The sequence below is a fragment of the Anas platyrhynchos genome, chromosome 20 (genome assembly GCF_047663525.1).
Source record: "Anas platyrhynchos isolate ZD024472 breed Pekin duck chromosome 20, IASCAAS_PekinDuck_T2T, whole genome shotgun sequence".
NCBI lineage: Eukaryota > Metazoa > Chordata > Aves > Anseriformes > Anatidae > Anas > Anas platyrhynchos.
Genome location: NC_092606.1, coordinates 6,847,240 through 6,874,779, shown reverse-complemented (window position 1 = coordinate 6,874,779; position 27,540 = coordinate 6,847,240). Strand labels below are relative to the sequence as shown.

The window sequence follows — 27,540 nt, the reverse complement described above, 5'->3', positions numbered from 1 at the left end:
GGAGAGCTGGCGATGCCTCCCAGAACCCTTCCATTTTCATACTGGTGCGATGGAGAGGCCCCAGCAGGAGGAACACCACCCTTGGGAGCACCCAAAGGGCCACGGTGCTCACAGCCCCGCACCCAGGGGAGCGGAGTGGCACAGGGACTGTCACCACCCCGTGGCACCAGCACCAATCTGTCTCAGCAGCCACCTCCGACAGAGGCCCCCCCCCGGGCACAAAAACCCCAGCAGCTGGCTGCAGAGCTAAGGAGCAGCCCCCAAAATGCTGCTGCTTCCTTCAAAGGACACAGGGAGCCTGCAAGCTGCAAGCCAAACGCCCTGGGATCAGCACCCAGTGCCCTGCCCCTGCAGGGAGCTTTGTTCCTCCAGCAGAGCTGAGCTTTCCCTCCCTTCTCCCATTTTGAGGATGCTGGTCTCTCAGGGAGGGACGCAGATAGAGGAGGCAGCCCAAACCAGCAGGAAGGGTGAAGGCAAAGCAGGGACACTCCCTGGAAGTGAGGCGCTTATTGCAACCGAGCAGAGATCCAAGGGCAGGAGGGAGGTGGCTTTGCTCCAAGAGGTGCCTCAGACAAGGAGTGGCAGTGTAGGGGAGGCTCTCCTGTCCTTCCCTTCCCAAGGGGTCTCTTGGAGAGCAAGGTGCTCCCCTGTCCCCCCCCAGGACTGGGGTCCCTGGGCTCCCACCTTCCCCAGGGTGTCTATCACCTCACCACCGCTCCTGCAGCCGGTCTTGGCTTTGGCCACCAACCCTACCTGGAGATGCAATGCCATTTTCTACAAAAAACAGCCTTCCCTCCAGAAAAAGAGACTGTACAGAACAGGCAGGAGTCCTGCGTTACAGTGTTATTGCTTAGTGTGACAGGCAGTCAGACGTAGGAACTTAAGGCAACAGGAATAAGTGCACTGGGTGGGCTCCCAGGCTGCGGGCCCGGAGATGTGCACGGCACAGCCGCCCCCCGACCCCGGCTCATTTCCTCAGGCAGTCCTCGGTGACACCCTGGGCGGCCAGCTCTGCCAGCACATTGTCCAGGTAGTTGGGGTCAGGGTAGCCGTGGCCGCTCAGGTTCGTGTCCATCTCGGTTTTGTGGTGGATCTCATTCCACACCACTGTGTTGCTCTCACCGGTGGTGCTGGAGGTGCCCACTGTGAAGATCAGGCGTCGCTTCCAGGCCACCTTCAGGAGCTCCAGGACCTGGATGGAGAAGGGAAAAAAAAGGAAAAAAAACAAATCAAGACTGTCCTTCAGCAGCTAAAGCCACGAAAGCTGCTTGCCAGAAGCTTAACAGCCTAAATCCCTGTCCCTGATGGGAAGAACGACTCCCTGTGCTTTGAAAAACACCGGCACAAGCTGAGGCAAACGGGGCCACCCGCAGGAAGCAGGGCTGGGAGGAGCCGGCAGGCAGAGCTCAGCAGCTGCAAGTGCAAAGCCCAAGACAGGCCAGGAGGGTTTTCCCAACTCACAGGGGCTTTTGGTTGATAAAGGGCTGAAATAGGGCAAGTCCTTGCTTCTGCACAACTTTGACTGCAAAGATCTTTATAAAAAAAGGGGCTACAGATGGAGCAGACTGCAAGAACAGGGGGGTTGCATCATGCTCCTAAAGCAAACGCTGTGCAAATCCACCAGCACAGGGCCCAGAAGCCAACCTGAGAAGAGCCACGCTGTCAGCACGATGCCTCACCTTCCTGCCTTTCTCGTTGTCTGGTAGGTAGCAGTAGCGAGGAAAGCCTCTTGCTGTGTAAGGCATGCCAGGGTTGGGGTGCTCGGGGCCCTGCAATAGATAAGACATTTGGAACGCTTTCATCTTCATAAATGACCCCTCGGCAGCAGGATTTAGGATAAGCAGGAGGATTTGACATCAGCTCATCTCAGCCCAGCTCTTCCATGTAAGAGGAAGAAGGCGCTGCTGACTGTAATTCCTATGGGATGTGCCAATATCTGATGGGCACAACCCCAAACCACACAGCCTGATGATGCTTTCAGAAGAAACACTCGCACCTTCGGCTGGCTGCTCAGTGCTGGGCTGCCCGCAGGTGCTGCAGTGGCAGGAGACACGAGCACACGGAGCTCACCTGAATGCCTCTGCTGATGTGGTACACGATCTGGATGGTCCCGCAGTCCTTGTGGCCAGGGAGGGACTGGGGAAAAGTGGAGACCTCCATCCTCCCTTTGGGCTGGGTCCCCGTTTTCTCCCCGTAGATGGTCTTACAGGAGGGGCACTGCAGGCTGCCGTCCTGCAGGTGGGGGGGGGGGAAAAAAGCAGGCATCAGAGCTCCTCAGCCGCATCACCAGGACGCGGGGCACGCAGAGCTGGTGGTGCTGGGCCAGCTCGGTACCTTGTTGCCGTTGGAGTACATGGCCAGCACGCAGAGCATGTGGAAGGAGTGCTGGCAGCTCGTCAGGCGCCCGACCATCTCCGGCTTGATCGTGCTGCACTCGCACGCGTCGCCGTAGCCGGAGGGGGAGGCCAGCTTCTCCATGCAGATGATGCAGTCCTGCAGCCCGGGACAGCAAGGGGACAGCCACCACGTAGTGTGAGCACGGGCTGGCAGTGACTGACCCACCAAGGAAGCAGCTAAGGATGCTTCAGGAAGACGTGCCTTCCCCTTCAACCCTTCTCTTTAAGGTTTAAGGGCACAGACGGGTCCCTGCTCCACCCCACATCCCACAGCCAGCTCCGAGAGGAGCAGGGAGGCACGGTCAGGGCTACCTGTAACCCACACGGTGCTTCCTTTGTCACAGCCTCTGATGAGGACCAGCCACCAGTTCCCACATGCAGGCTTCAGGAACCCCCGAGGCCTCTCCACCAAGTGCTGGTGGTGCCACCACAAGCAGCAGCACCAGGGGTGGCTAGGGCGATCCTCAGGCACCACCTCGGTTTTCACAGCACACCCAAGGGAAGAGGACTCTGGGCAAGCCAAGCCTTTTGTTACCATCTTCTCCTCTTCCTCCCCTCTCACCTCATCAGCAGGAGTGCCCTTCAGCTCCTCCAGGTACTTCCTCACCACCACTTCTGGCTCTGTCGGCGTCGCTGCACAGAGGGGAGAGAGAAGGCAGCAGGAGTCAGACACCACGAGGCACGGGCAGGGCGAGCCACAAGAAGGGGGAAAAAGCAAGTAACTGGCCAGGACGCCAAGGAGAAAGGTGCGGGTTAGAGGGGAGAAAAAAGGCTGCAGCTGATCCACAGGAGCCCCACAAAGGCCTGCAAGCAGTGCAAGCACTCAGACAGGAGAGCCCAGCAGGATGAGCCCCTGCTCGCCCCCAGGATCCCTGCAGGAGGGCAGGGAATGCCCCACAGAGGGGATGTTTGTGCCCCGTGCTGCACGCCTGGGGGCAGCTGGAGCTGCTGTGGTGTCCCCAGTCGATGCCAGCCAGGTCCCAGCAGGGCTTCGTGCAGCTGTGATCAAGCTCAGACATCTCAGTGGGAAGGAGCACGATGCTGTGATGTTAATGGAGAGATTCCCAGCTCACCCAGCTGGCACAGGACCTTCCTACACCACAGGTGAGACACAGACAAACCCTGCAGCTGGCACATCAGGAACAACCTGGCCATACTCTAAGCATTGAACCTTATTTTGGGTCCAGCAGAACGAGCCTTGCACCCCTCACACAAGACAGGGGCGGTTCTCTTTCCTCCTGAGCCTTCACATCCTCAAATCCAGCAAGACACAGCACAGATCACAGGGGATACAGAACACATCAGCTCTATAACAGGTGCCCTGCTCGCAGTAAGGGACAGACATTCTCACATTTCCCTAAGTACAGCCCCGATCCTACCCCCAGAGCACAGCCCAGCTCCCGGAGCAGCATTCTTCTTCTCAGAGCATGCCATGCAGATGCCCCATCCCTTACTACAGGATTAAAACACCACAAAATCCTGGGCTGGGTAGGGCTGAGAGCTCAGCCGTCCCCTCAGCTCCCCTCCAGGCTTCACTGCAGCCCGAGCACCTCGCACAGCACCCGGCTGCAGCTCCTTACCCGGCCCCAGGCCCATCACGGCAGCAGCCAGGCTCTTCCACCAGCCTGCAAAGGGCAGCATGTGCACGAGCGAGGCCACGGCTCCACCTGGCAGGAGGCAAGAAGACCCGTCACTCGCCATGGGGGCTCCTGGTGCCGCCTGCTCTGCTCCAGACCCGCTGGGGACAGTGGGGAGAAGCAGCAGGGTGGTGGTGGTGCCACCTGGGCACGTCCCCAAGCAGCAGTGCCCAGTTCCCTGGGGTCACAAGGAAGCTGTGCTCCAGCATTTCCCTAGGGATCTCTGCTCTCCAACACAGCTCCCAGTGCCTGTGCTTTAGCACGGAGATGGACTCACAGCTGCCAGGCTCACAGGCAGGCAGCATCAGTGCATCTGGCACAGTTTTTATTTGGCACAGCATTTATCTGGCACAGCATTCCCACATGCAACAGCTGGGCAGCAGTCCTGTGCACGTGCCTGCACACCCACAGCTCGCCCTGGCAGCTTGTTTTTCCCCCCAAGGAAGACAGAGGGATCACAAACGCTGCCTCTGCAGGTGAAGGAGCTGTGCATGACCAGACACCATCTTCCTGAGCTGTCCTGCCTCCCAAAAAATTAAAGCAACCTCTGCCAGCAGCAGGAAAGGGTGGGTGATGTTTCTCAGATACCCACCCCTCATGGTGCCAAGGTGGTGAAGCAGAAGGAGAGGACAGAGGAGCTTCTTGCAGGCACACCTGGATGGCCCAGACCTGCATCAGGGAGGATCAGAGGAGCCCTGCACAGCTCAGCTGCAGGGATGGGTGAGATGCGAGCAGGGAAGGCACCTTCTCACTGCAGACCAGCAGAGGAGAGAGGCAGAAAGCTAACGTGGGCAGAAAGTCACTTAGCCAAGGAAGCCTGATAAATAGGGCCTTGGACTCTCCTCAGTGAGCACGGCGTCATTAAGACGTGCTGTTTGCAGAAGGGGATTCCTGGCCGTCCTGAAACGCTCGGTTTCCGGCAGTGTGAGCAGGACAGAGGCACAGCCAAGCACGCAGCACAAGAAAACAAACCCACAACGTCAAAGGATGCTCCCCGAGAGCTGGCGCCAGGCAGGAGCTGCGTGATGTCTCAGGGGCTGTGAGCTCACCGTCCTGGAGACCCTCAGCCAGGAGGCTGGGAACAGGATACAGCCACCAGTAAGGCAATCACGGGAACTTGGAAACAAGGGCTTTCCACCTCAGGGACGTGCCAAGATCCCCGAAAAAAGATTTCCAAGAACTGCCACAAGAGCAGGAGACAAACAGGAGCCTGGACAAGCCCTTGTTTTCCAGCACTCAGGCCAGGAGAGCACCAGTGCCAGGAACTGCTCCAAGGCCTCCTCACGAGCACCTCCTGGAGAGCCCCATCTGCTCTCCTCGCCACTTCTGAAGGTGACAAGTCCCCAAATCCTCCCTGCTGGGGCCTTGCTCAGGTGCAGTGGATGAAGAGGAGGCAGCAGGAACAAGCTGCATGGGGATGTGATCAGTCTGAGCTCAGGCTGTGCCTGCAGCCTCCCAGCCGAGCTCTCCACGATGTCCCTGCCCCAGGTAACAAACATCACGGGTGGAGGTCGGAGCCAGGCTCTGGTTTGTAAGTACAAGAAGCCTTCACCATCACAGGGCAGGCAGAGGCTTCAGCTTCTGTGCTGCTGGTTGTGGAGGAGGCCGTGAGAACAGGGCTTGCTGCTACCCACAGCTCCTTCCACTTCCCCAAACACCTCTCACAGCCACCGTGTCCTCATTCCCGAGGATTTCCTGCTGCCCACCAGACCCTCCTCCAGCCCGCCTGCTCTCCCTGTTGAATTCCCTTCCTCCAGAGCAGCTCAGAGAAACAAACAGGCCACGTTCATCCAAACCAAAGCACGCGGCATCAACCCCTCACCAACAGGGATGGGCACAGAACTGGGGCAGCCCTACAGTCCTCAGCCATCAGGCCTGTGCCTGATGGGTTTGTGGTGTCACATCCCTGATGAGGGGGCAGAAAACACCCCGATCCCATCCCTTGGTTGGGATAACACTGATGCACCTCAATCCAGAAATATTAGCAAGGCAGACCTTCGGGACACCAGGAGCTCCAGGAAAACCCATCCCCAGCTGCAGTCACTCGAGTGCTGGCCCTACAGAAGCAGCTTGATGCTGATACCAGGTTTCCAGCAGTTTTACAGCCCATGCAGCTGCACCCCGAGGAGCAGCATGCCCAGCCAGCCACCCCCCAGCTGCACAGGGAGCCGGGATGCAGCCACGGCACGAGCAGCAGGCTTCTGAGCCAGCATCACTTCCCCAGCAGGCCCCGTGTGCTGCAGGAACGCCTGCCTCCAGCCCTTTGTTCTCACCATCCCTCAGGACCAAAGCCTGTCCAGGCTCCAGCCCTGACCACATCTGCCCTCTGTCCCCTGGACCGGCAAGGGCTCCACCTACCGGCCTCAACCTCAAAGGCAAGGGGAGATTTGGTGTTAAAAAAGGAAGATTTCTCCCCTTTCAGCAGTTCAGGAGAGCCAAACAAGCAGCTGTGTTATCGCAGCCTGCCTCCCCCAGGAGGCCCAGCACTGGATGTGCCATCGGTGGCTGCAGGACAAGGACACGCAGGGAGCAGGGAGCCACGTGCCAGCACTGACAGCGTGGGGACAGGGGGGATCCTACACCCACAGCACAGCACTCACCCACACCAGACATCGCTGCCAGAGCAGCAACACCATTAACGAGCCCTAATTAGTGCCTTTGTTGAGCATAACCCATGTGTTCAGGAAGCTGGCTGCCATTCTATCAACACCACCCCAGCCCACACGCGGGCAGACCGGTGCGCAGGCACAGGCTCACTGCTGGAAAGTTTGGGGTGAACGTGCCTGCAGCTGGTGTGCAGCTCTTGCCTGAGCTCCTAGAGATGTGGGAGTCTGGAAGAGAGGTGATGCAGAAATTCAGGCTGCACAATGGGCCCCATCTCTGCCTGTTACAGCTCCAGGGTGCGTAAAAAGGTCAGAACAGGCTGACCACAAGTCGGGCTCACCACCAGCACTGCAGCTCCTTAGCCAGGGCACAGATGGAGCTTAATCCCACATGGCACCGAGACCTTCCTCATGCAGGCATCTCGCACTCAGCACCCTGCAGGAGCAGCATCCCGGCCCCAAAGAGCAGCCCTGCTTCCTAAAAGACAATTTAAGAACTAAACCAGGAAAGCTCCCTCTCCTCACAGTGCTGGAAGTGGCAGAGCTGGCAATGCCCCTCCTCTGCAGGGCATCCTGAGCAGGATGGGGGCCAAATCCTGCTGGCTGGCAGGAGCCACACAGTGCTCCCAGCACCCACACCGCCCCTCCTGCCCATGTTCTCTGCTCCCTGGGTTTCTGCTCCCCGTCCCTGAGGTTTCCCGGCCCCAGCAGGTGGCATTGCTGAGCCGCAGCAGGGCGCAGGCACCCAGCACGGCTCCTGCTTGGTGAGCCCCACAGCCAGGGCTGGTGCTGGGCTGCACAAACACAGAGCTCAGCAGCCTCTGAGCGAGCCTGACCTCTGGCCAAGCTGCAGGCACTGTGCAAGAGCCCCCGGTGCTGTGCCAAGCACCAAGGAGCCCGCATCTCATGCAGGAAGATGTGCTGCTGGGCTGGCACATCTGTGACACCCCCTCTGCTGGCAGGGGGCTTTGGGACACCAGGACCGCGTGTTTTGTGGCCTCACCTCGCCATAAATGCTGCCAGCTTTGTGGCGCTGACCTCCAGCAGCTCCCTTCCCATGTGGCTGTCCACCTGCACAGCCCTCACCCTGTCACACTGACACCAGAGGGTTTTTTTGGTACCCCAGCAGCCAGCCCCCAAGGTACAGCCCCCGTGCAGCCCCTCTTCCTCCACCTCCACTCAGTTCTTCTCCTCCACCTCCTTTCTCCTCGCTCCTCCTCCTGCTGCTGCTTCTCCCACCACCCTTTCTCCTCCCTCCTCACACATCCTACTCCACACTTGCTCTCCCTCCTTCCTGCTGCTTCCATCTCCTCCCCCCAGCTCTGTCCCTGATGCATTTCCACAAGACTCCTCCCTGCACATCGAATTCCTGGTTCTTTAATTCCTGGCTCTCCTCTCCCCCTTCCTACCTCCTCTGGAGGACTTTGCACCTTGCAAAGCCTCCTCCCTGCACTGACTCCAAGGAGCAAGACCAAGGAACCGAGACATCCAGGTGCCTCCTCTCCTCCACAAGGCTCCTCCTGCCCAGGAGCAGGGACAAAGGTCCTGCCCTGCAGGTGGCTGTGCCCGGCAGGGAGCTGGGGTGGCCTGATCCCTCCTGCCCGAGGCAGGTGGGGATGACAAACTCACCCCAGGGTGGCCCCGAGTGCCCTGTGTGACTCAGGGGCTGCTCGCCTGGGAGATCCTCCTCTGCTCACCTCGTGACTCAGCGGTGACGAGCCAGACCTTCTGCCTCACAACAGCCCTTCTGGAGACAGCACATGGATAAATGCTGCCCTTGAGGGTTGCTCGGCTCCCAGGCTCATCCCAGCAGTGAGTCAGGGAAAGTCCTGGTACGTGGAGAGCTGAGAGGGACCCCGGGGAGATCAGAGAGATCTGACATGCACAGGGAACAGCCAGGCTGCTCCAGCGACTGCTGGAAACAAGCAGAGCTTCCACAGGACAGGGTCTACTTTGTCATCTTATTTTACAGCCTGGCAGAGACCATGCAGGCCAGAGAAATGCCCTGCCTCTTCCCTCCGTGGGACGAACACCCCCAGTCAGTCGGAAGAGCCGAGAGGGACGGGGGAGAGCCAAGAGGAAAGGAGGGAGGCAGAACAAGTGCAGAGAGATAAAGAGAAGGAGATGGAAGCAAATATCAGATTTTGAGCAGGAACTACCTTTCTTGGACACTTTCCTCCCCTCCTTAACTGAGCTGTGTTTTTTAGTGGCTTTATGGGAGCTGGCAGCTTGCGGCACACAGGTGAGGTGCACGGGGAGTCCAGCGGCTGACATCAGAATAGCCGTCATGCCTACAGCGGGTACGAGATCAACATGCAGGAAGGAAACAACGGGGAGACACATTAAAAAAAACTTCAATCTTTCAAATTAAAAAAAAAAAAAGATAAAAACAAAACAAAACCCAAGCCCTTGATTCAGAGATGATCAAACACCCGAGAGGTGAGGGGGTTGGAGTCACCGCAGGGACAGGATCCAGAGGAGTTCAGCAAAAGGAGCTCGGGCAGCAGATTGAAACAGGGAAACGCAGACACCCTCCAAGCTGGGGTTTGGGATTCCTCTCTGCCTTGGCTTTAGAGATCCTCAGGTGTTTCATGTCTGTCATGGTGCAGAGTCCTCCAGCTCACCAAGCCCCGCGGGCAGCGCTGCCCCAGGGATCTGCAGTTACCTGTAATCCCTACAGCTCCTGCTCAGCTGCTCCCCCAAAAAGCAGTGTTTCAAAGGCATCGCCCCCAAACTCATCCCAGACAGCAGCTTTAGGGCCTGCAAAGCCTGCAGCTGGGCCAGGCAGACTGGAGCTGCCCACCTTGAACCCTGAAGGAGCCCCATGCAACTGGGCTCCGTTTTCTGCTGGACCCCACACACAGTTTGAGCCCAAGGCTTCTCTCCCTCCCAGCCAGCACCGAGCAGCACTGCGTTCACTGGATGAGGTTTGTTAAAGCTAATGAATAATTAAGAAGGACAGACATTCCTCGCAGGTAGAACAAGCATGCAGAGAGCCACCAGGCTGGTGATGCTGATCTGGCATGATGTTAGCCTGAGAAATACACCCTATAACTGGCCTGTAATGCTTGTGCGGTGGCATGCTGCTCCTAAACACACATTCCAGGGAGCACCCGCTTCGGCTCCTCTAGGAAGAGACCTCCTCCTGCACCAGCTAAAAAATAATCCAGAGATGCAGACTGACAGGAGCTGAAAGCCCAGCTTACCTCAGAGCAGCCGGTGCAAAACCACCTCCTAACGCTAAGGACGTTCTTGCCAGCATCCCCAGATGCCCACGCAGTAGCTCGTGGCCAAAACCAAGTTACCAAGGCGTTTCAAGCCCATGTTCTACTGGGTTGGGAAAGAAAGGAAGCTAGAAAAGCAAACGCATGTATTCAGGACAAAATGAGGAGCCTTGCCCACACATGGCTAAAAACGGAGTTAGGAGAGGAAGCAGCCAGCTCTGTGGGAGCGTTAACTGGTTGCGTATTTCAGGCAGAAAAGGGTGTTAGGAGCCCACCCCCTGTAACCAGAAACCCCCCCATGCAGACCTGGTGCGAGTGCCCCAAGCAGAGCCACCCCCTGCAGCGGCTTCACATGAGCCCCAAGCACAAACCCCACAAACTGCCCGAGTCCCTTCTCGATAGGGGAGTCGGGTGCTTCTAGCACAGCTCATACAAGGCCCAAAGACTTCCAGAGAGACAGAAAGGATTTCGCAAGACAGGGTAAGGAGCAGAGATGAAGCAGTTTGCCCAGGGTTGCCCAAGGCCCGTTGGCAGAGCTGGTCTGGCCAGCAGATCGTGTTGCTCTGTGACACATCGCCCAAGCACGCGCCTCCTGCTCGGAGGGAAGCTGCAGACAGCAAAAAGCCAAACCTTCACAGCACCAACAGCTCCTGGTCCGACTGACACCATAGCAATGGGCACCAGGCACACGTCGTGGTGCCAGAAATTATGGGGGAAGGAAAGCAGGGCAGGAAAACAACCAGCAGGAGAGTTAACGATGCACAAGCAGCAGGGGAAGCAGTTCTTTGAGCAATCCCAGCCCCACCTGACGGTTATAGGGTCTGTGATTCAGCACCAAGGAGAAAACCCCTCCCTCCATGAGCTCCTGGCAAGGCTGGCACCAGAAGATCAGGAGCACAAGCTCACAGCACATCCACGGGCTTCCCGAGGGAAGCAGGGAACTGAGCAGGTAGCCAGCACCCCAGCAGCACACTGCTCTCAGCAGGTCCAGCTGAGGAAAACCCCAAAAGGCAGTACGAGACAGCACAAGCATTGGGGGACCAGCACGAACACCAGGTCCTGAGGTTTCACAATCAAAAACACCTCTTGCAAGTCTCAGACCCCAGCCCAGGCTGCTGCCTGCTCTCAGCCCCACTAAACCAGCCGTCCTTCAACACTTCCAGGAAGCCTGGGGCTCACTGTTCCCATAAAAATAGGAGCAAAGCTGAGCCCAGAGACTGCACCAAGCCAAACCTGAAGGCCAGGCAGGGACTTTGGTCTGTGGGAGCCTCACCCCAGTGTGGCCATAAAGCACCGTGCCCAGCCTGGGGCAGGAGCAGGGGGTGAGGTGAGGCTGCAGGGCAAACCCAGGGACTCGGGGGGGTTATGGCCACCCCCACACAGCTGCTGGATAGGGGAACACAGAACTGAAGCTCTCTGCTGAGGAGATCAATGCCAGCTTGCTGGTCTAACACGCAGAGTCCATAAAAACAGACACAGGAGAGGCTGGAGGACTGACCTCAGACTGCACAGGGGATGAGACGCCTCCTTCAAACATAAGGAAGGGTGAAGGAGACGAGGCACGGAGCCCCCGAGCCCAGCTACCTGCCAGCACAGCCCTGCCCATCCCCTGAGCGACTTGTCTCGAGTTGCCTGTCAGCACCATGAGTCACTGCAAAGGAAATAAATGTTTATTTCGGGAGCCCTCCCTCACTCCAGGAGTTGAGGACATCCACAACGCCACGCACGCATACAGGCAGGTCAGGTGTGGGGCCAGGAGCACTACCCCCAGCCAAGTATCCCTCTGAAACCAGCACAAAACTGGTTATTTTCTGCTTTTACCTCCTGCTGCCTTCAGGGACACGCAATGAATCATCTCCTTCTGCAGCTCCACAGCAAGAGAGCATTCAGCACGGGGCTGTTCCCGTGCTACAGCGCTCCCCTGGCTCATCTCACAGCCCAGCAGCGATTCCTTCGGTGCTAATACAGGATGGGAAACCTCAGCATGCAGCAAGCCTCCCACCAGGCTTGACAGGAGTCACCAGCCAGGGATCTCCCCGCATCCAAGCCCTCCAGGGGACAGCACCTCCACGCAGTGCCAGCCACCACCCCTGCGGGCTGGTTCCCCACCTCTGACACCTGGGGCCGGCTTTAATCCAGTCACAGACATCAGTGGAGCTGTGTCAGGAGCGAGTTGGGCCCTGGATGAAGCCCACCTGAAGGCACAAGGGCTGTGCTGCAGCAAAATAAGCCTGCCCAGAGCAAGTCTTTGTGTTCCTGCAAGAGCTCCTGCTGCTCGCTGGCCACCCCCGGAGCTCAGGAAATACAACCACTGCCTCTTCTCTTCCTCAAAGCGTTTATTTGGCTGCAAGTGCAGTGTCAGCAGGGCTCCTTGGGGCAGAATTATTTCTGCTGCAGCTATGACAACATCCGCCGGCTTTTCTTAGCCTCCCGTGAAGTCAGGCACTTCTGTAACATCCTGTACCGCAGCCAAGCACGGGGAAAGCACCCTGACCTAATGCTGCGAGCCCCCACCAGGCTCCTACTCACACCCAGCCCCACGTGCCCCTCCGGTCACCCTTCTGGCTGCTGACTTACAGACCTCAGACTCACGTGTGCTTTGTTCCAGCTCGAGGTTTAGGCAGGTGGCAGGAAGGGCAGAGCTTGCCTTCAGATAGCCTGACGTCTCGGGGAGGGAAGCACTGAGAGTTTGCACAGTTAGACCCAGCAAAGTTTTCATGGTGAGTATATCCCCAAACACCTCTAGGACCCATGTTAGTAAGGAACACTCAGCTTAATTTAACACAAAGCTCACTGCCACAGGTTTCCTCTGGCAAATTGTGTATTAGCACAATTTGGGGGGGTGGGGGAGACAAGTTTCTACACGCACCTCAAAACAAAAAGGTAACAAAGCCAGGACAAAACCCAGTTCTATGTGAAAGTTTAAACAAGCTTCACAATTTCTGGGCTCTGGAGTTGTGCTGTTGAAGATGTGGGGCTGCAGAGTTATGAATTCCTCACCCAACCCCCCAGGCACCCATCACACAGAGCCTGTCACCAGAGCCTGCCCCCCCCCACCACTGGTGCTGAGCACAGCCGTGCAGTGGGACTGGGGGAGAAGGGGCCCAGCCCATCACAGAATAACCCCAAAATAAGCATTTCCGAGACCATCCCCCAGATCTGAAATATGGATCTGAAATATGAACCAACCAGCACTTGCCAGAAGAGGTCCTAGAAGCAGAGAGCAGAGCACAGAGGGGGAGGAGATGTGCCTGAAGACCCAGCCAGCTAAAACCCCAGTAAAATTTGGCCTTGTTACCACTACCTCACTGCTTGCTTTTTACCATAATCACTCCCAGACATTTATTTTCCTTTCACTTGCTAATTAACTCATCCAGACCTTCCCTCTGCTTCTATTTCATTTTGAAGCCAGACAAATGCAGGTTTCTCTCCTCCCTTGCAGCTCCAACATCTGCTACACCCGGCAGGGAGCAACCCAGGGCTGATCGGAGCCGTGTCCCACAGGCTCAGACCCCAAGGAGATGCTGTCCCTGGGGGCAGGTGATGCTCTGAGCCCTCAGCAACTCAGCACACCTCCCAGGGAGCTGCAGGTCCAAGGAGGAACAGTTTTTATCCTTTGTATCCCCAGCCTCCAACAAGAGCAGAGCCGATGACAGCTTCAAATTTTCATTCTGGAATAAATGGTGCCAGGTGGGTGATTTTATGGGGCTCTTCTGCAGCCTTGTAGGTTTAAACATGGCACTACAGAAGGGCTGTGCATGTTCACCTCTCCCAAGTGCCCAGGAAGACTCACACATCCAGAAGGAGGTCACTGTTAACAGGATTAGCACAGCCTGGATTCAGCAGGGCTCCCCGGTTCTTCGCTGTATTTACCTTGCTGTGATTAAGAACTAATTACCCAGCCTGCGCTAATAGCCAGGGGATGAAACGGAGCTTTCATGAGCAAGATGAGTCCTGCTCAGGTCATCCACCTAGGCAAGGTCTGAGCTCGGCTCCGCAACTCATTGCCACAAAGGCAGATCTGCCAGCAGGGAGAGGGACCACGTGCTGCCTGCTTTTTGGGGACCTGCAAGGCACAAATCTTCTGTGGTTTTAGCACTGGATGACCAGAAACTGCAGCCCCAGGGGGTTGATTTGAGGCAGGGCAGAGCCTGGCACCTAGCAGGGCACCAGCCACCATCACCTTGGCTAGAAAAATGCAGTGGCCACTTGTCAGAGTGAGCCCAACTGCTCAGGAGCTGAGCTCAGCACCCAGGGAGCTACTGACCTGAACAGACCACGCGTGGACAGAGCAGAGAGAGGGTTAGGAGGCACTCAGGGGGTTAGTAGATACTCCGTTGTGTCTGAAAGGGGCACAGCAGCCCCCAGAAAATACCACGTGCCAGGTCTCTTCCACTCACCTACCCCAGGTTGCTGACCACCTAAGCCTCTGTACTAAAATCACCCCCAAACAATCCCCCGCAGCATCCTGCACTGCAGTTTTCCTCCTCAGAGTTTAAAAAAAAAAAAAAAAAAGCAGGAAACACAAACAGCAGCCAGCACACAGCCTGGCCCACATGCTCCCCTGTGGTATGAAAACAAGTACCTAGCCTCCAAATAGACCCCCAAAAAACAGCTCCTGATGGGCTACCTATAAAGCACAGGGGCAGAGAAGTGCTTCAGAGACTCACCCCCAAGCTCCAAGTGCCCCTCTCCTGCTCTAGGAGGGTGCTGAGCTACAGCCTCAGGTGCTGAGCAGCATCAAAACCTCACCCCAGCTGGGATGGGAGCACAAAACCCCAGGATTAGCACCAGTAAGAAAAGCAATTACTGAGGTCTGACCCTCCCATCCCCTCTCCACTTTGCCTTTTCTACCTTTTAGCTTAAAACTTTTCCGCTGCCAAAAGCATTTCAGAGATGCTGCAAACTAAAAAAAAAATAAAAAATAGAAGCACTATGGAAAACTAGAAGACTTGCTTGATGTAACCCTAAAGAGAAAGCAGAACAGAAGCATTACCTGCCAAAGCCTGGTTCACTTTGCTGGGTTTAGACATCTTGACCGGCAGGCTCAGGGCACTGGGGAGAGAGCAGAGACACAGAAACATCAACCAGCACAACCCAGACACACCAAGGCCAATTCAGCATCCCCCCAGGTCCTGGGTATATCAACGGGCTCTAATTGCCCAGATGGGACTCACCTGGGACCCCCACCCACACGTCCTTCACCCAGTGGTCCAGCTGCTGTATTTAGGGAGCCCACCCCAGCCAGAGCTCTCTAGGTTTGGTCTTCTCCAGTTTTGTCCTAAGCACACCCAAGCTGTGCTATGAGCAGGCATGTAGCCAGGAGCTGCCAGAAGGCACCAGAGAGCCTCAAAGCTTCCCGGTGACTCGCTCTCACAGCCTGTTATGACAGCCAGAAGAAAAAACACCCCCCAAAGCTCAGCCCCTGATGCTGTGTGAGGTGTCACGGCTGTGCGGGCTGGGGGCAGCGAGCTGCACCACCCCACAGCGTTGTAGGACAACAGGTTGCCAAGCCCCAAACGCCACCCGCTGTCTCAGAACCCTCTCCACAAGCTGCCCCCATGCCCAAACCAGCCCCAAGGATGGGATAGGTTCCTCTCCTTGGCCTCCTGAAATTCGGCAGCATCTCCTCCCCTACTTGCCACTGCTCGGAGCAGGTCCCTGCGCAGGCACCGAGCTCCTGAAGGCAGCACCCAGGGCTTGGCGCTGCTCCGACAGCCCGGCCGCACGGGACTGGGGCCTCCAGACCTTTAAGAGGTCCCGCGGGGGAGATTTCCCTTCCCTCTCTCAAAGGCTGTGGTTTCCCCTCGTTTGCCCCTAATTTTGCAACGTTTACAAGTGACGCAATGGGCTGTTCTCACCGCAGCTTGGCTCCAGCCTCAATGGCAAATCCTCCCCTCGATTTCGGGGGGCTGGAAGCAGGCACCGTGACCCCTCTTTGCCACCTTTTTTTTCCCCGATTCAGCTTGGTCATCGCTTTTTCTCACAGATTTTTTTCTCCCCTCCGTTTTCCAGCAGAAACACCCCAGGGTTTGGGCACCCCCAGCCCAGACACCGAAGAGTCTGTGCTTTGCTGTCACCCCCCAGCCTTCATTTCCCCTTCCCCATGGAAATAAAAACACGGCAGAGCACGGGCAGGGCTGAACCCTCCGTGGGATCCCTCCAGGGGCGCACAGAAGGGCTGGCACGCGGGGCGCAGCGATGTACGACATGGGACCCAGATCCTTTTTATTTCACAGGATCACAGAATTTCTAGGTTGGAAGAGACCTCAAGGTCATCGAGCCGAGTACAGGGGGACGATCACCTCCCTCGCCCTGCTGACCACACTGCTTCTGATACAAGCCAGGATGCCGTTGGCCTTCTTGGCCACCTGAGCACACTGCTGGCTCATATTCAGCCGACTGTCCACCAATCCTCCTGCACCTGCAGAAATCCCTGGTGAGATCGAGGGAAACCCACGCTGCCCAGGAGGGTTCCAAGCCATGGCACATGGGAGGAAGCAGCATTGCCACGCCACAAGAGGCAGAAATGCTCCTCCAGGCCTGAAAAAGGTTTTTTTTGGAGGAGGAAGGGGAAAGGTAACAAAGGGTATTGCCACGTGGTCTCACACGTGCTGTGCCTTGCGCCTGAGCAGCCTCGCCTGCAGCACGAGCTGCCTGCAAGTAGCCCATCAGCTCAGACCCGAGGTGCTCCAGCACCCCACAGCTTTTTGGGAGAGGTTCCTCCGATTTGTGATTTGAAATCCCTACCAGGGATCCGGTGAGAAATTCCTGGCGAAGGAAGGTGGCTGCCAGGAGCCCAGAAGCAAAGCCTGGCAGCTTCTTGCTTTCCCAGACCTTCGCCTGCTGCAGCAGCGGTGAGACAGCGAGGCACAGGACCGGAGAGGTGGCACTTGGTGGCCAGATCCGAGCTGAACAGCCCCACGTGGGATTTCCTCACGGGGCAGGGATGGAGAAGTCTCTATCCGCTCTCCCCCTTCCCAACAGAGCCCGTTCTGCCTTCTCTCCCCCCCAAAAGCTGCATTTTCCTGTCTTTGTACCCCCTGAACAAGCAGCCAACGCGTCCCTGAGGTCCCGCCCTGCCTCAGAATCACACGCGTGTGCCCAGGGACCTAACCCCTTCCACGGAAAACCCCCTGGGATGCTAACAGTGGCCACACCACAGCTTCTCCCTTCCCTTTGTTTTGAAGAAGACATCAGGACCTAAACCAAGCCTCTCCTCCCCCCCTAAGGACACCTTTTCTTGCGCTGCACGCGGCTGCGTCGATCCATGGGGCTCGCTCCTGGCACCAGGACGAGGAGTGACAAAGGGGTGGGGACAAGTCACAATGGGCCTGCCCAGGGCCGGGGGGGCACAGAACCCCCCGTTCTGCTGTTCTGCTGCTGGGCAAGAGGAGCTGAAGGGTACGGAGGAGGAGGAGGAAGAGGAAATACCCTGCCTGGGGTTTGCTCCCTGGGGCGCATCTCCTGACCCGACAGCGTGCTGAGCACGTGGGAGATGTGGGGTGGTGGCTCTGGGCCCCGCTGAAGAGCACCCTAATACTGCACAGCTCCCCTCCCAATGCTTCAGTGCAATAAAATTTCCCCAATCCGAGCCCCCTGCCTTATCCGTGGGCAGGAGCTGGACGGGCACCCATGGCCACATGAGCCCAGGGAGCTATAGCAGGGATTCTCCTGCCTGGGGCACTGATTTATTCCCCCAAAACTGCTTCCTACGGCTTTCCTGCCCTTGTACCCAGCAGGACACCCCTCGGCAGTGCCCTTCTGTGCCAGGAGCCCCCCGGGGGGAGCTGGGCAGCACCCTGAGGCACGGCCCCCACCGCCACATGCTCTGTCTGCAGCTCTGAGCGCAGCCTGCGGAGGAGGCCGGGCTTGTTATCTGCCCGCAACACACGGGAGGAAACCCAGGCACCAAGAGGCAAAACAACCTGCCCACGGTTACTGCACGTTCCTGGCTCTGCTGCTAACCTACGAGCGTCTGTTCAGGCCTCGGCTCGCTCCAGGCCACGCTCCCCTCTGGGTTTTGCCCCTCTTGAGAGCTGGGGGAATGGAAGCCGCAGCTTGTGGTGCCCCAGCTCCACCCTCCCTCACCCCTGCAGCAAGGGGAAAATGCTTCCTGGTGCTGCCCACCCTGGGGGCTGTGCCCCCCTGCACTTTAGGAATAACCTCGCGGCCACCCAGGGAGGCAGGCAGCTTCCCAGCAGGAGCTCCTCCTCTTTCTCAGCCCTGCAGGAGAGAGGTTTTCTTCTGTGCTGCCTCTTTCAGCCGCGTTTCCTCCCGACCTGGGTGTGTTTACCCAGGTGTGCATAGCCGGGTGTGTGTAACCGCCTGGCTTTCAGTTTCCAGCAGCGTTTGAGCCGCCAGGAACAGCTCGGGGACTGCCAGGGGTGCTGCGGGGCACACACAGCACAACCTTTATTAGACAGCAGAGAATCCCCAGCCAACCCCACTGCTCCCTTCCCCGCAGCCCAGGCCTCGCTCTGGCACTCCTCGTTTTGGTGTGAGCCATGGTGAGGGCCAAGGAGCTTCTGAGTGCCACCAGGCTGCTGTGCAGGCGCCCTTCCAGCCCGCAATTCAGCTGTCTCCTCTCAAATCCCCGGGGCTGGATAGGGGCTTGCTGCCATTTTGCTGCCATTTCCAGGCAGCTGGAGGTGCTGGCAGCCAAAAAGACATTTCCAGGGCCAGCCCGTGCACCCCGAGGCCACAGGACAAAGTTTTGTTCCCACACAGGGCTCACACTGCCGGGATGTGGCCACGCTTCCAGCTCCGTGCCCAAGCACCGACCACGGGACCTGCACGTCCCAGGCAGGATGAACCCCAGCAAAGCCGCACGCTGGGCACACAAACCCTTCCTGGGGTAATTAGTGCAGGGTAATTAGCACCTCACCTCCACAGCCACAAAGCTCCCCATGCAGCGAGGAGCAGTGGAGGACGAAGCAAGCAGCCTGAGGGTGCAAGGCAGGGACCCCGGTGGACGCAGTAACTGCGGAATGTGCCGGGCTTCGGAATTAAATGAAGCACATTGTTAGGGCGTGCTGCTCAGGTTTCCCCTAATTCACAGAAATGAGGGTATTTGCTGCTGGAACAGGGCTCCACGAGCCTGGGAACGTAACGCCAGCCAAGAGCACAGCAGCCCTGCAGTATTTCCAGCTCCCGGCATGGAAAGCAAGGGGGAGAGTCAGCTCCAGCTGGCGCCGAGTCCCCTTCATGTACTGGAACAGCACTGGAAGACAGAGATCATCCCCCTGGGTGCGTTTGTCTGGCAGGGGAAGGGACAGAGCCCGTGGGAAGGTATCGCTGCAGGGCTCCACATCCCTGCTCAGCACCCAGCAGGGCACCCAGCACCTTATCAGATCCAGCAGGAGCCCCGCAGGGCAGCCCCAGCAGCGTTTTGCTTCTTTTGGCCGGCTGTCCCCACCCCGAGAGGCACCCGGTGAGCCACACGGGTGCTCTGAGTGCTCTGGGGCTGGCACAGAGAGGCACGGGATGGCCGGGAGCTCTGCAGGTTGTCTGGTCCAAGGCCCTGGCCAAGCACGGCCACCTGGAGCTGCCTGCACAGGGCCTGTCCTGGCTTCTGGAGATCCCCAAGGAGACTCATCAAGGGAGCAAGGCTTCAAGTCTCGCTTAGGATACAAACGAGGTTCAAAATGAACTTGTGCTGCCTCCAATTAGCACAACGAGCTTCCACCGCCCTTCTGATCTCCTATCTGTGCATCTCCCCAGGCTGGCTGGGACAGGTAAATCAACCCCGACAAGTTTGCCTCTGCTTTCTCAGACGCTCAGTGCTGCAGCGCCTGGCTTGTCCCTAACCAAGCGTGTGCGCTGCTCTCCACCCCGACGGGGTTTACAGGCAGAGAGCCCTCACTACGGCCTCAGTTTGATGTGATTGTAGCCAGGAGATGCTCAGCACACACCTCATCACCAGCTCTCAGGAATAAGTCAGACCCCAAAAGCTAGAAAAAGCCTTGTGTGCAGAAGGAGTTCAGGATGAAAGGTTATTTGTGAATATCGTGTTTGGTTTGGGGCTCAGAGGCCAACCCTACAAGGCGGAGGGAAGGGCCACTCTGCGAGGGAGATGCTGACAGCCCCGGCTGGAGCTGCTGCCCCCAGGTAACCCACACCGAGGAGAGGAGTGGGGTCACAGGGTGAGCCCAGGAGATGCTGCTTTTCTTTTAGCTCGCAGCACCCAAAGGCCTGAGGAGAACCCAGGTGCTGCCTCCCACAGCAGCACGGCGCAGACACAGCCCTCCTTCAGCCCACCAGCAGGAGCTAAAATCCTGTGCTGCGAGATGCGCACGTGCTGCAGGGCCTCTAGTGGGGCAGTGAAGCCCCACAGCACCCCTGTCCCCTTTGTTCTCATCAGAAATGTCTAACGTGGACTGCCTAATTGTGTCGGGGAACGTGGGAGGTCTCAGCCACACACAGTGAGTCCTGCAGGGACTACTTTAAGGGGAAGAGCTTTGAACAGGGCCGTTTTCCTCCCCACATTTGCCGTGCATTTTGAATTAAATAGAAGTGTTTGCAAATCCCCTTTTCATTCAGTCTCCCCTCAAAATTGCTGTCAGACGAACGGCAGCACTACCAACCACCTCGGTCTCCTCCAGCCTGCAGTATCTCCACCTGCCTACTTCCCCCAGCAGCTCGGGGGACTTCCATGGCTGAGAGGGAACAATTTCGAGCAGGAGGAGAGAGAAAGCAGAGGGGAAGCTTCCTCATCCACTGGACACAAGCGCACGAAGATCTCCCTCTTAGGGAGAACACCCTTGTGAGATCCCCTGGGGCAGAGAGGCTCCTAAACGAGGAGCTGAGCACAGCAGGGCTCTCGGACACGCACACAGCTGAGTGGGGGCTGTACCTGACTCCGTTGGGTGCAGCCAGTCCCGTGCTGGGGCCCCCAGCTTGAGGCAGAGCCCAGGTGCTCTGCGCGCTGAGTCTCGGCGTCGACCTCGCCGCGGACAGCGCGGGTTTGTTGTAGGGCACGAAGCTGGAAGAACCCGCGGACGTCGTCCTGCCGGAGAGCTGCTGCGTGGTGGCGGTGGAGGAAGAGGAGGAGGAGGAAGAGGAGGAGTTGGGGAAGTTTGTCGCCGAGTGGCGGTACCGCGTGGTGATGGGGCCAGTCCCCCCGTTGAGCCAGCACTGCTGGCACGAGCAGCCCACCCCCGCGTGGCCGGGGGCTGAGGCGGCCGTGGCGGGGTATGGGGAGTCCAGGCGGCGCTGCACGCCGCGGCGGAACCTGGTGGTCTTGTTGATCTGCACCTGGGCCACCAGGTCGACGTCGTAGTTGTAGCCAAAGGGCGCCAGGTCCACCCGCTGGTGGTTGGTGGCACGGGCCTGCTCCAGCACCTCACAGACGCTCATCTCGTAGGGGGACCAGCCGCCTTCGTCGTTCTGCCACTCCCAGACGATGCCCTGCCCGGCCGCAGAGCTGCCGGGGAAAAGGTGCCTGCGGACAGCACGCATCGTCCCTGGGGAGAGGGGAAAAATCAGAGTGAGCAGAGAACTCGGGGGGAATTATTGAATTATTTCCCTGCCTCGTTCCTACATGGGCTAACGGGAGGCACAAATGGGCTTCCTCACCCCAGTATGGGATGAGCACAGGGAAAGCAGTGCCCCAAGCCCTCTGTCCCCTCTATCCCTCGGCCAGGTCTGAGCGCGGGCTGGCAGCGGGTTCAGATGCTGCGGGGAGGGCATGAAGGAAGAGGAGAGGATCTACACCCCGACACACCCAAGCACAACGGTGCAGCAATCACAGATGCTTCGCTGGTGTTAAAAAAAAATAAAATAAAATCAGGCTGAGGCACAGATCTGGTAAAAGAAAACCTCCCACAGCCTTGACGACGGAGTAACTATAGAGACACGGCACCGCCAGAGCTCTGCAGAAACACCCGGGCTGCACGCCCACCTCCCGCTGCCCTGCGAGGGTCTGGGGAGGGGGTGAAGCCCCACAAGGGCAGGAGGAGGATGTCGGAGAGGGGAAGGACAGGGCCGGCTTCTCCAGGCTCCTGCCTGCCGGGAGGAACAGCCAGCAAAGCGATCTGGGAGCTGCGGAGAGCAGCTGCTCACACACAAAGGGCGAGGAATGAAAGCAGACACGCTGCTGCTGCGAGGCTGCTCTATGGGAACAGCACGAGCTCGAGACCCCCCAGGGGTGAAACGAGGTGTCAGAAGGCCCAGCAGGGCTCACGGCGGGCAGTCCCCAGCCCTGCTGGCCTGTCAAAGGCTAAAAGCAGCGCAGGGAGGACGCCAGGAGCTCACAGTGCACCCGAAACTTTTAAGATCTCCAGACAGCAGCGGGGAGAGGAGCCCACAATGAAAGCGAAGGCACGAGCTTCTCAAAAAACATCCCCCTTCCTTCCCCCAGGGCTGGCAGGGAAGCTGGCATTCCTCTCCCGGGCGGGCAGACAGCTGTGGCGAGGGGACAGCTCCTGCTGCTGCCTCCCATCGCTCCCAGCTTCCAGCTGAGCTGCCCGGAGCAGCAGCTGAAGCCTGCAGCTAATCCTGCCCCCACGTCCCCCCTGCACAGCTGTCGGTGGGACACGGCCCCGTTAACACTGCCTTCCTGTTATTCTCCCTGGCTTCCTGTGAAGAGCCCGTTTGTCTGTCTAATAGCTGATGAGCAGAACACAACGGCCTAATTTTATTGTGATTTTTTTGCTCTGGTTAAAGATTTTCCACGGGGATGTTTCCCGCAGAGCCGCTTTGCTCCAGAGCATGACAAAGCTCAGCTGGCCGCTCGCTCCGAAAGGGTCGTGCTTAAGGCAGGGCCCTGCAGAGAGAGGAGGAGGAGGCTTTGCTTAGAACCAGGCCGTGAGGAGGGGATGTGGGAGCGTTTTCAGCACTCACGCTGAAGAACCCAGAGGAAACTTCAGCCCTTGAAGAGCCCCGGCCCTAGCGGGGCTTCCAGGCCACGCCGAGCCCCTCAAGCTGGCAGCACGCTCCCCATGAGGGCTCCTCCCCGGCACTGCCCTAGGAAAAACCAACCTCGAGGTGCTGGGTGAGCTCTGAAGCTCCAACAAAAACACGGATGCAGCTGCGATGAGCGCTCACCACTCCAACCACTTCCCTTTCCTGCAGGACCTGTCCGGCCCTGCAGCTGGTTCAGGGCGCTGCTCGCTGCCTCCCTCAGCTGGCACTGCCAACCTCTGAAGCTCTCCGGGAGGTTTGGGCAGCGCAGTAAAAACCTGGCTGAGTCCTGGGGTGGTGGGAGAGGAGCTGGCAAAGGGGGAAAAGCGATGCACAGAGGATTTTCTGTTGGTTTGGGGTGCGTGATGTAGGATCTCCCTGGATTTTTAGGGGGTGAGAGCACGCATTCTGCCCCTGCTTCCTCGGCTCCAGCTGCTCACAGCACAGCTGGAGCACAAGAGGCCGGGAGTCATCGCGGCACGTCCTCAGCCACCTCAGCAGAGCCGAGACGAAAGTGAAAATCAGGCCTCAGCCCTGCGATGAAAACCAACCCGCCCCTGCCTCCCCGGGAGGAAGCGAGCGAGCCTGGGGCAGCAGCAGAGGGGGGGGGAATTTTCTGCGGCGGCGTGCGGGGGTCTCGGGGCTGAGGGTCTTTGGGAAGCCAGCTCGGCACGGCCCCACAGCACAGGAGGGGAGCTCCCTTACCTGTGTCCTGTCGGAACTGCGTCAGGCTGGGGATGTCGATGACGTAGGGGGCCAAAACGGCGTCGGCGTGTCCCAGCGGGATGCTGCTGACCAGGCTGGACCCCGAGCGCCGGCCCTTCTGCTGAGCTGCCTGCAAAACCTGCTCGATGTAGCTGCAGACGTTGCCTCGGTACGGCCTCCAGCGCCCGAATTCGTCCTGCCATTCCCACACCGCCACCGCCGGGCTGCTGCCCTGCAGCCCCGGGACGGAGGAGGAGGAGGAGGAGGGGGCTCCGGACGGCCCGGCCACGCTGCTTCCTGCTCCCTGAGCCGCTGCCATGCTCCTGCCTCGGGGCTGGGCACGCTGCTGGCCTTACACCATCTTCTTCTGGGGGATCTGTGGTGAGAAAGAGCACGGGGAGCTGAGAATGATGCCCCAAATCCAGCCCGCCCCGAACCCAAGCCACACAAGTTGTTTATAGGGAAGCGAGCTCAGCCTTTCACAGATGAGCACAGGGGAGTGGATCAGCCCCAAAACCCTCTGGTCGAGGGCAAACGAGGCACCAGCACCCACACCACGCCAATGCTAGCGGCTTCTGCTAATCTGGAGCAAGAGCTCTCTGCAAAGACTCTGCTTCCGACCCCAGAGCTGCCACAGACCTACCTAAAGCCGATCTGCTCCAAGCCGCTGCTCAATCCCTTAAGAGACGATTTGGGGAAGAGCAGAGAGGGGTAGGAGCCTTAAGACGCCCCGATAAAGACACAAAGGACAGCGACTAAACCCTAACCACCAGCCCTAACTCCCAGGGCAGGCACAGGATGCAGACACCAAAGACCACGGCCACTCTTAGCGCCTAGGGGACCTAAAAAAACAGCCCCAAAGCCATCGCGGGGTGTCACCCACCGCCACGGGGACACGCGGGTTGCTCTAACCCCCCAAGGTCTCGTGCTGCTGCCTGCTCCTCCAGTCCTGAGCGCCCCCGGGGAGCCCCGAGCTCCCTTCCCATCACAGGGAGAGGCGGCTGGGCAGGGGGTGGCTCCCAGCAGAGGATGCCATCTGCGTGGAGAACGCCGTCCCTGCCGGCTGGGGGAAGATCCCACGCCCCGCGGAGCGTCCCGGCCGTCACGCTGACGGGGCTCGCTGGCTTAAAAAAGGAAAGGGAATAAAGAGAGCACGGAACAGGCGCGCCCACACGTCTGCGTTTCGCAGGGGAAAGCGATGCTTTCTGCGGGAATTCGCTGCCGAGGCGTTGGAGCTGCTCTGAGGCTCCTGCACCACACCCCCAGCTCCAGCGGGGTCAGGGACGGATGGCTCAGGGTCACTGCCCAGGTCCCCGCGCATCCTTTTTTTGGCTGTGACGCCTTCTCCCCCCCTCCCAGTGCATGGGGAGAGGGGATCTGGCTGCTCAGAGCGCCGAATTTAACCAGGAGGTGTCAAAGCCGACACCTGCCTCCGCCTGTGCGGCTTCCAGGCCAGCACGTCCACGCTCCACCTGGAGCAGCGTGCGTCACCGCGGGGCTTGGGGCTGCCCAAAAGCTCCCTGTGCGCAAGTGGAGATGTTTAACAACTCCGTTTTCCCCCAAAATTGTTGCCAAATGTTCGTCTGCAGAGCCTACAGCCGCAGGCGGAGCGGGGGGAGGTTTTTTAGGGAGCCAGCAGCTCGTTTCCCTTCCTTCCTGAGGCACGGCAGCAGGAAATGGAGAGGAGAGGAGAGGACAGGCACCAAACGCCACCTCCTTCACAGAGAGCTGCAGGAGCCACACGGGGCAAACACTAGCGAGAAGAGGCCTCGGGCTGCGTTTGGGATGCTCTCAGGAACCACTGCAGCCCTCTGACCCCGCTTACCTGTTGCCCCAGCTCCTTCCTGGCTCAGTCCCCTGAGCAGCCAGAGGTCCCCCCAACCACTCAGGTGCTCACTCATTGAGCTCCCCCAGCTCCAATTATAAATCCCACAGGATTTGTATTTAAGCCCCAAACAAAACCCAAATCCAATAGCAGAAGACTTAAACACCCGCGCCGACTGCCCGCTGCTTAGGGGATGATTTGTAACTGGGGTCTGCTCGGTTTGACCCGAAGCTCCAGCACAAACACCGCAGCATTTGCCCCCGAGGCTTGGGCTGGGGACCCTGCACCCAAGAGCTGGGCACATTCCAGTTGTCCCCACGGCCGAATTCATCCCCTGCTCCTCCAGCCCCAGCCGAACACACCGAGAAGGGCAGGGGAGGCACAGGTGGGGGCGAGGGGGATTAAAGCATCCGGGAGACAAATGTAATTCTCAATGCCCCGTCCTCAAGCGGGAATTTACTTTGCTTTAAATGCGGGATGTTAAAATTCATGAGCCTGAAGTGATTCCTAAAAAACCCAAGCCTCACTTTAAGTTTCTGAAGGGGAATTGCCAGCGCTGTTAGGGACCGGAGCGATGGGTGAGCTCGTGCCACAGTTGGAAGGAAGCCCTCGAGCTGGGCTGCGGTTGCAAAACGCATCTGAAAAGTCACCAGATGGGACAAACCGACTGCTCAGCAGGCTACCCAGAAAAGGGGGTGCCCAGGGGGGATTTGTTAGGGGCCACGAACGCCAGGTGAAGGACGGGACTGCAGGGAACCCACGGGGATGAGAACACAACACCCGGGGAGGCAGCGGGGCTGAACGAGCCTGGGACCTTGCGATCCTATAGCACCGTAACCCCAAAAGGAGCCCGGGCAGCACTCCGCACGCCCCCCCAGCACCAACCCAGCAGCCGGCAGCAAGCCAGGAGGGAGCGCCCAGCACTGGAAAAGTGAAACCTGGGCTCTGTCCCTTCAAAACAACCTCCAAGAAACCTCCCGGAGCGAGGACCCAGCCGGGGGGCACCCACGGGGGCACCCAGCACCCTCCTGGGGGGGGCACCCAGCACCCCTGGGACCCCCGCACCCCCCCGGGGCACCGAGAGCCGGGGCTGCTGTGGGTCCCTCTGGGCCCCTCTGCCCCCAAACCAAGCGGGCAAGCGGCGGGGGAGGCAGAAATGCGAATTAAAGTGATTTTTGAAGGAAATGTGAAATTTTTAAAAGGGAAACGGCGCCAGGGCGGCCCTGAGGCGCTGCCCGCCGCGGCCCACCCAGGCCTCAGGGGGCCTCAGGGGGCCCGGGCCCGGCCCCCGCCACCCCAAACCCGGGCCCGGCAACAGCGGGGCCCAGGGGAGCCGCCAGCCGGCCGGGCAGACCCACAGCCCCCCCCTCTCCGCCTCCTGCCGCCGGCCCCGAGCCCGCTGAGGCCCAGCCCGGGGCCGGTCCCGTGCCCGCCGCCCCTCACCGTGGCTCCCGGCGGCTCCCGGCGTTGCCGCTTCCCGGCCGGCGGCGCTGGCACTGCGCGTGCGCGGCGCGGGGCCCGCTGGGAGATGTAGTGCGGGGGCGGGGCGGGAGGGGGGAGGGGGCGGGGCCACGGGGAGGGGAGGGGCCAGAGGGGAGGGGAGGGGCCAAGGGGTGGGAGGGGGGAGGGGGAAGGGGGGTGATAATGGGGGGGTGATGGAGGGAGATAAGGGGTTGGTGGGGGGGGTGACATGGTGTGAGGATAATAATAATAAAATTGTGTGGGATATGGGGGTGTAAAATAGTGTGTGTGCTACGGGGGGGGTGTTTTAAGTAGTGTGTGTGATATGGGTGTGTAAAATAGCATGTGATGGGGGGGTGTAAAATAGTGTGTGTGCTATGAGGGGGTGTAAAATAGTGTGTGAAGTGGGGGGGTGTAAAATAGTGTGTGTGCTATGGGGGTGTTTTAAATAGTGTGTAATATGGGGAGTGTGTAAAATAATGTGTGTGCTATGGGGGGGTGTAAAATAGTGTGTGTGATGGGGGGGTGTAAAATAGCGTGTGATGTGGGGGTGTAAAATAGTGTGTGTGTTGGGGGGGTGTAAAATAGCGTGTGTGATGTGGGGGTATAAAATAGTGTGTGCTATGGGGGGTGTTTTAAATAGTGTGTGATGTGGGGGTTGTAAAATAGTGCGTGTGATATAGGGGGTGTAAAATAGTGTGTGATGTGGGGGGTGTTTTAAATAGTGTGTGATACGGGGGGGAGTGTAAAATAGTGTGTGTGATATGGGGGTATAAAATAGTGTGT

At 58.7% G+C, this 27,540-nt stretch overlaps 1 protein-coding gene across 7 annotated transcripts; it reads right to left on the bottom strand.

Moving 5' to 3' along the window:
* Positions 1–828: 828 nt before the first annotated feature.
* Positions 829–26,839, bottom strand: DTX2 (deltex E3 ubiquitin ligase 2). 7 transcript variants are annotated; one of them, XM_027472064.3, is made up of 11 exons: positions 26,737–26,839; positions 23,469–23,844; positions 20,716–21,325; positions 14,857–14,915; positions 8,796–8,927; positions 3,977–4,063; positions 2,959–3,029; positions 2,335–2,493; positions 2,071–2,232; positions 1,680–1,769; positions 829–1,192 (listed from the first exon to the last, which is right to left on the bottom strand). In XM_027472064.3, exons 2-11 carry the CDS (start codon positions 23,785–23,787, stop codon positions 968–970), a joined length of 1,914 nt encoding a protein of 637 aa, XP_027327865.3. In that variant the 5' UTR covers positions 23,788–23,844; positions 26,737–26,839; the 3' UTR covers positions 829–967. The 7 variants fall into 7 exon arrangements, with proteins under 7 accessions (XP_027327865.3, XP_071882108.1, XP_027327866.2 ...); XM_072026007.1 differs by lacking the exon at positions 2,335–2,493; XM_027472065.3 differs by lacking the exon at positions 3,977–4,063.
* Positions 26,840–27,540: the final 701 nt, after the last annotated feature.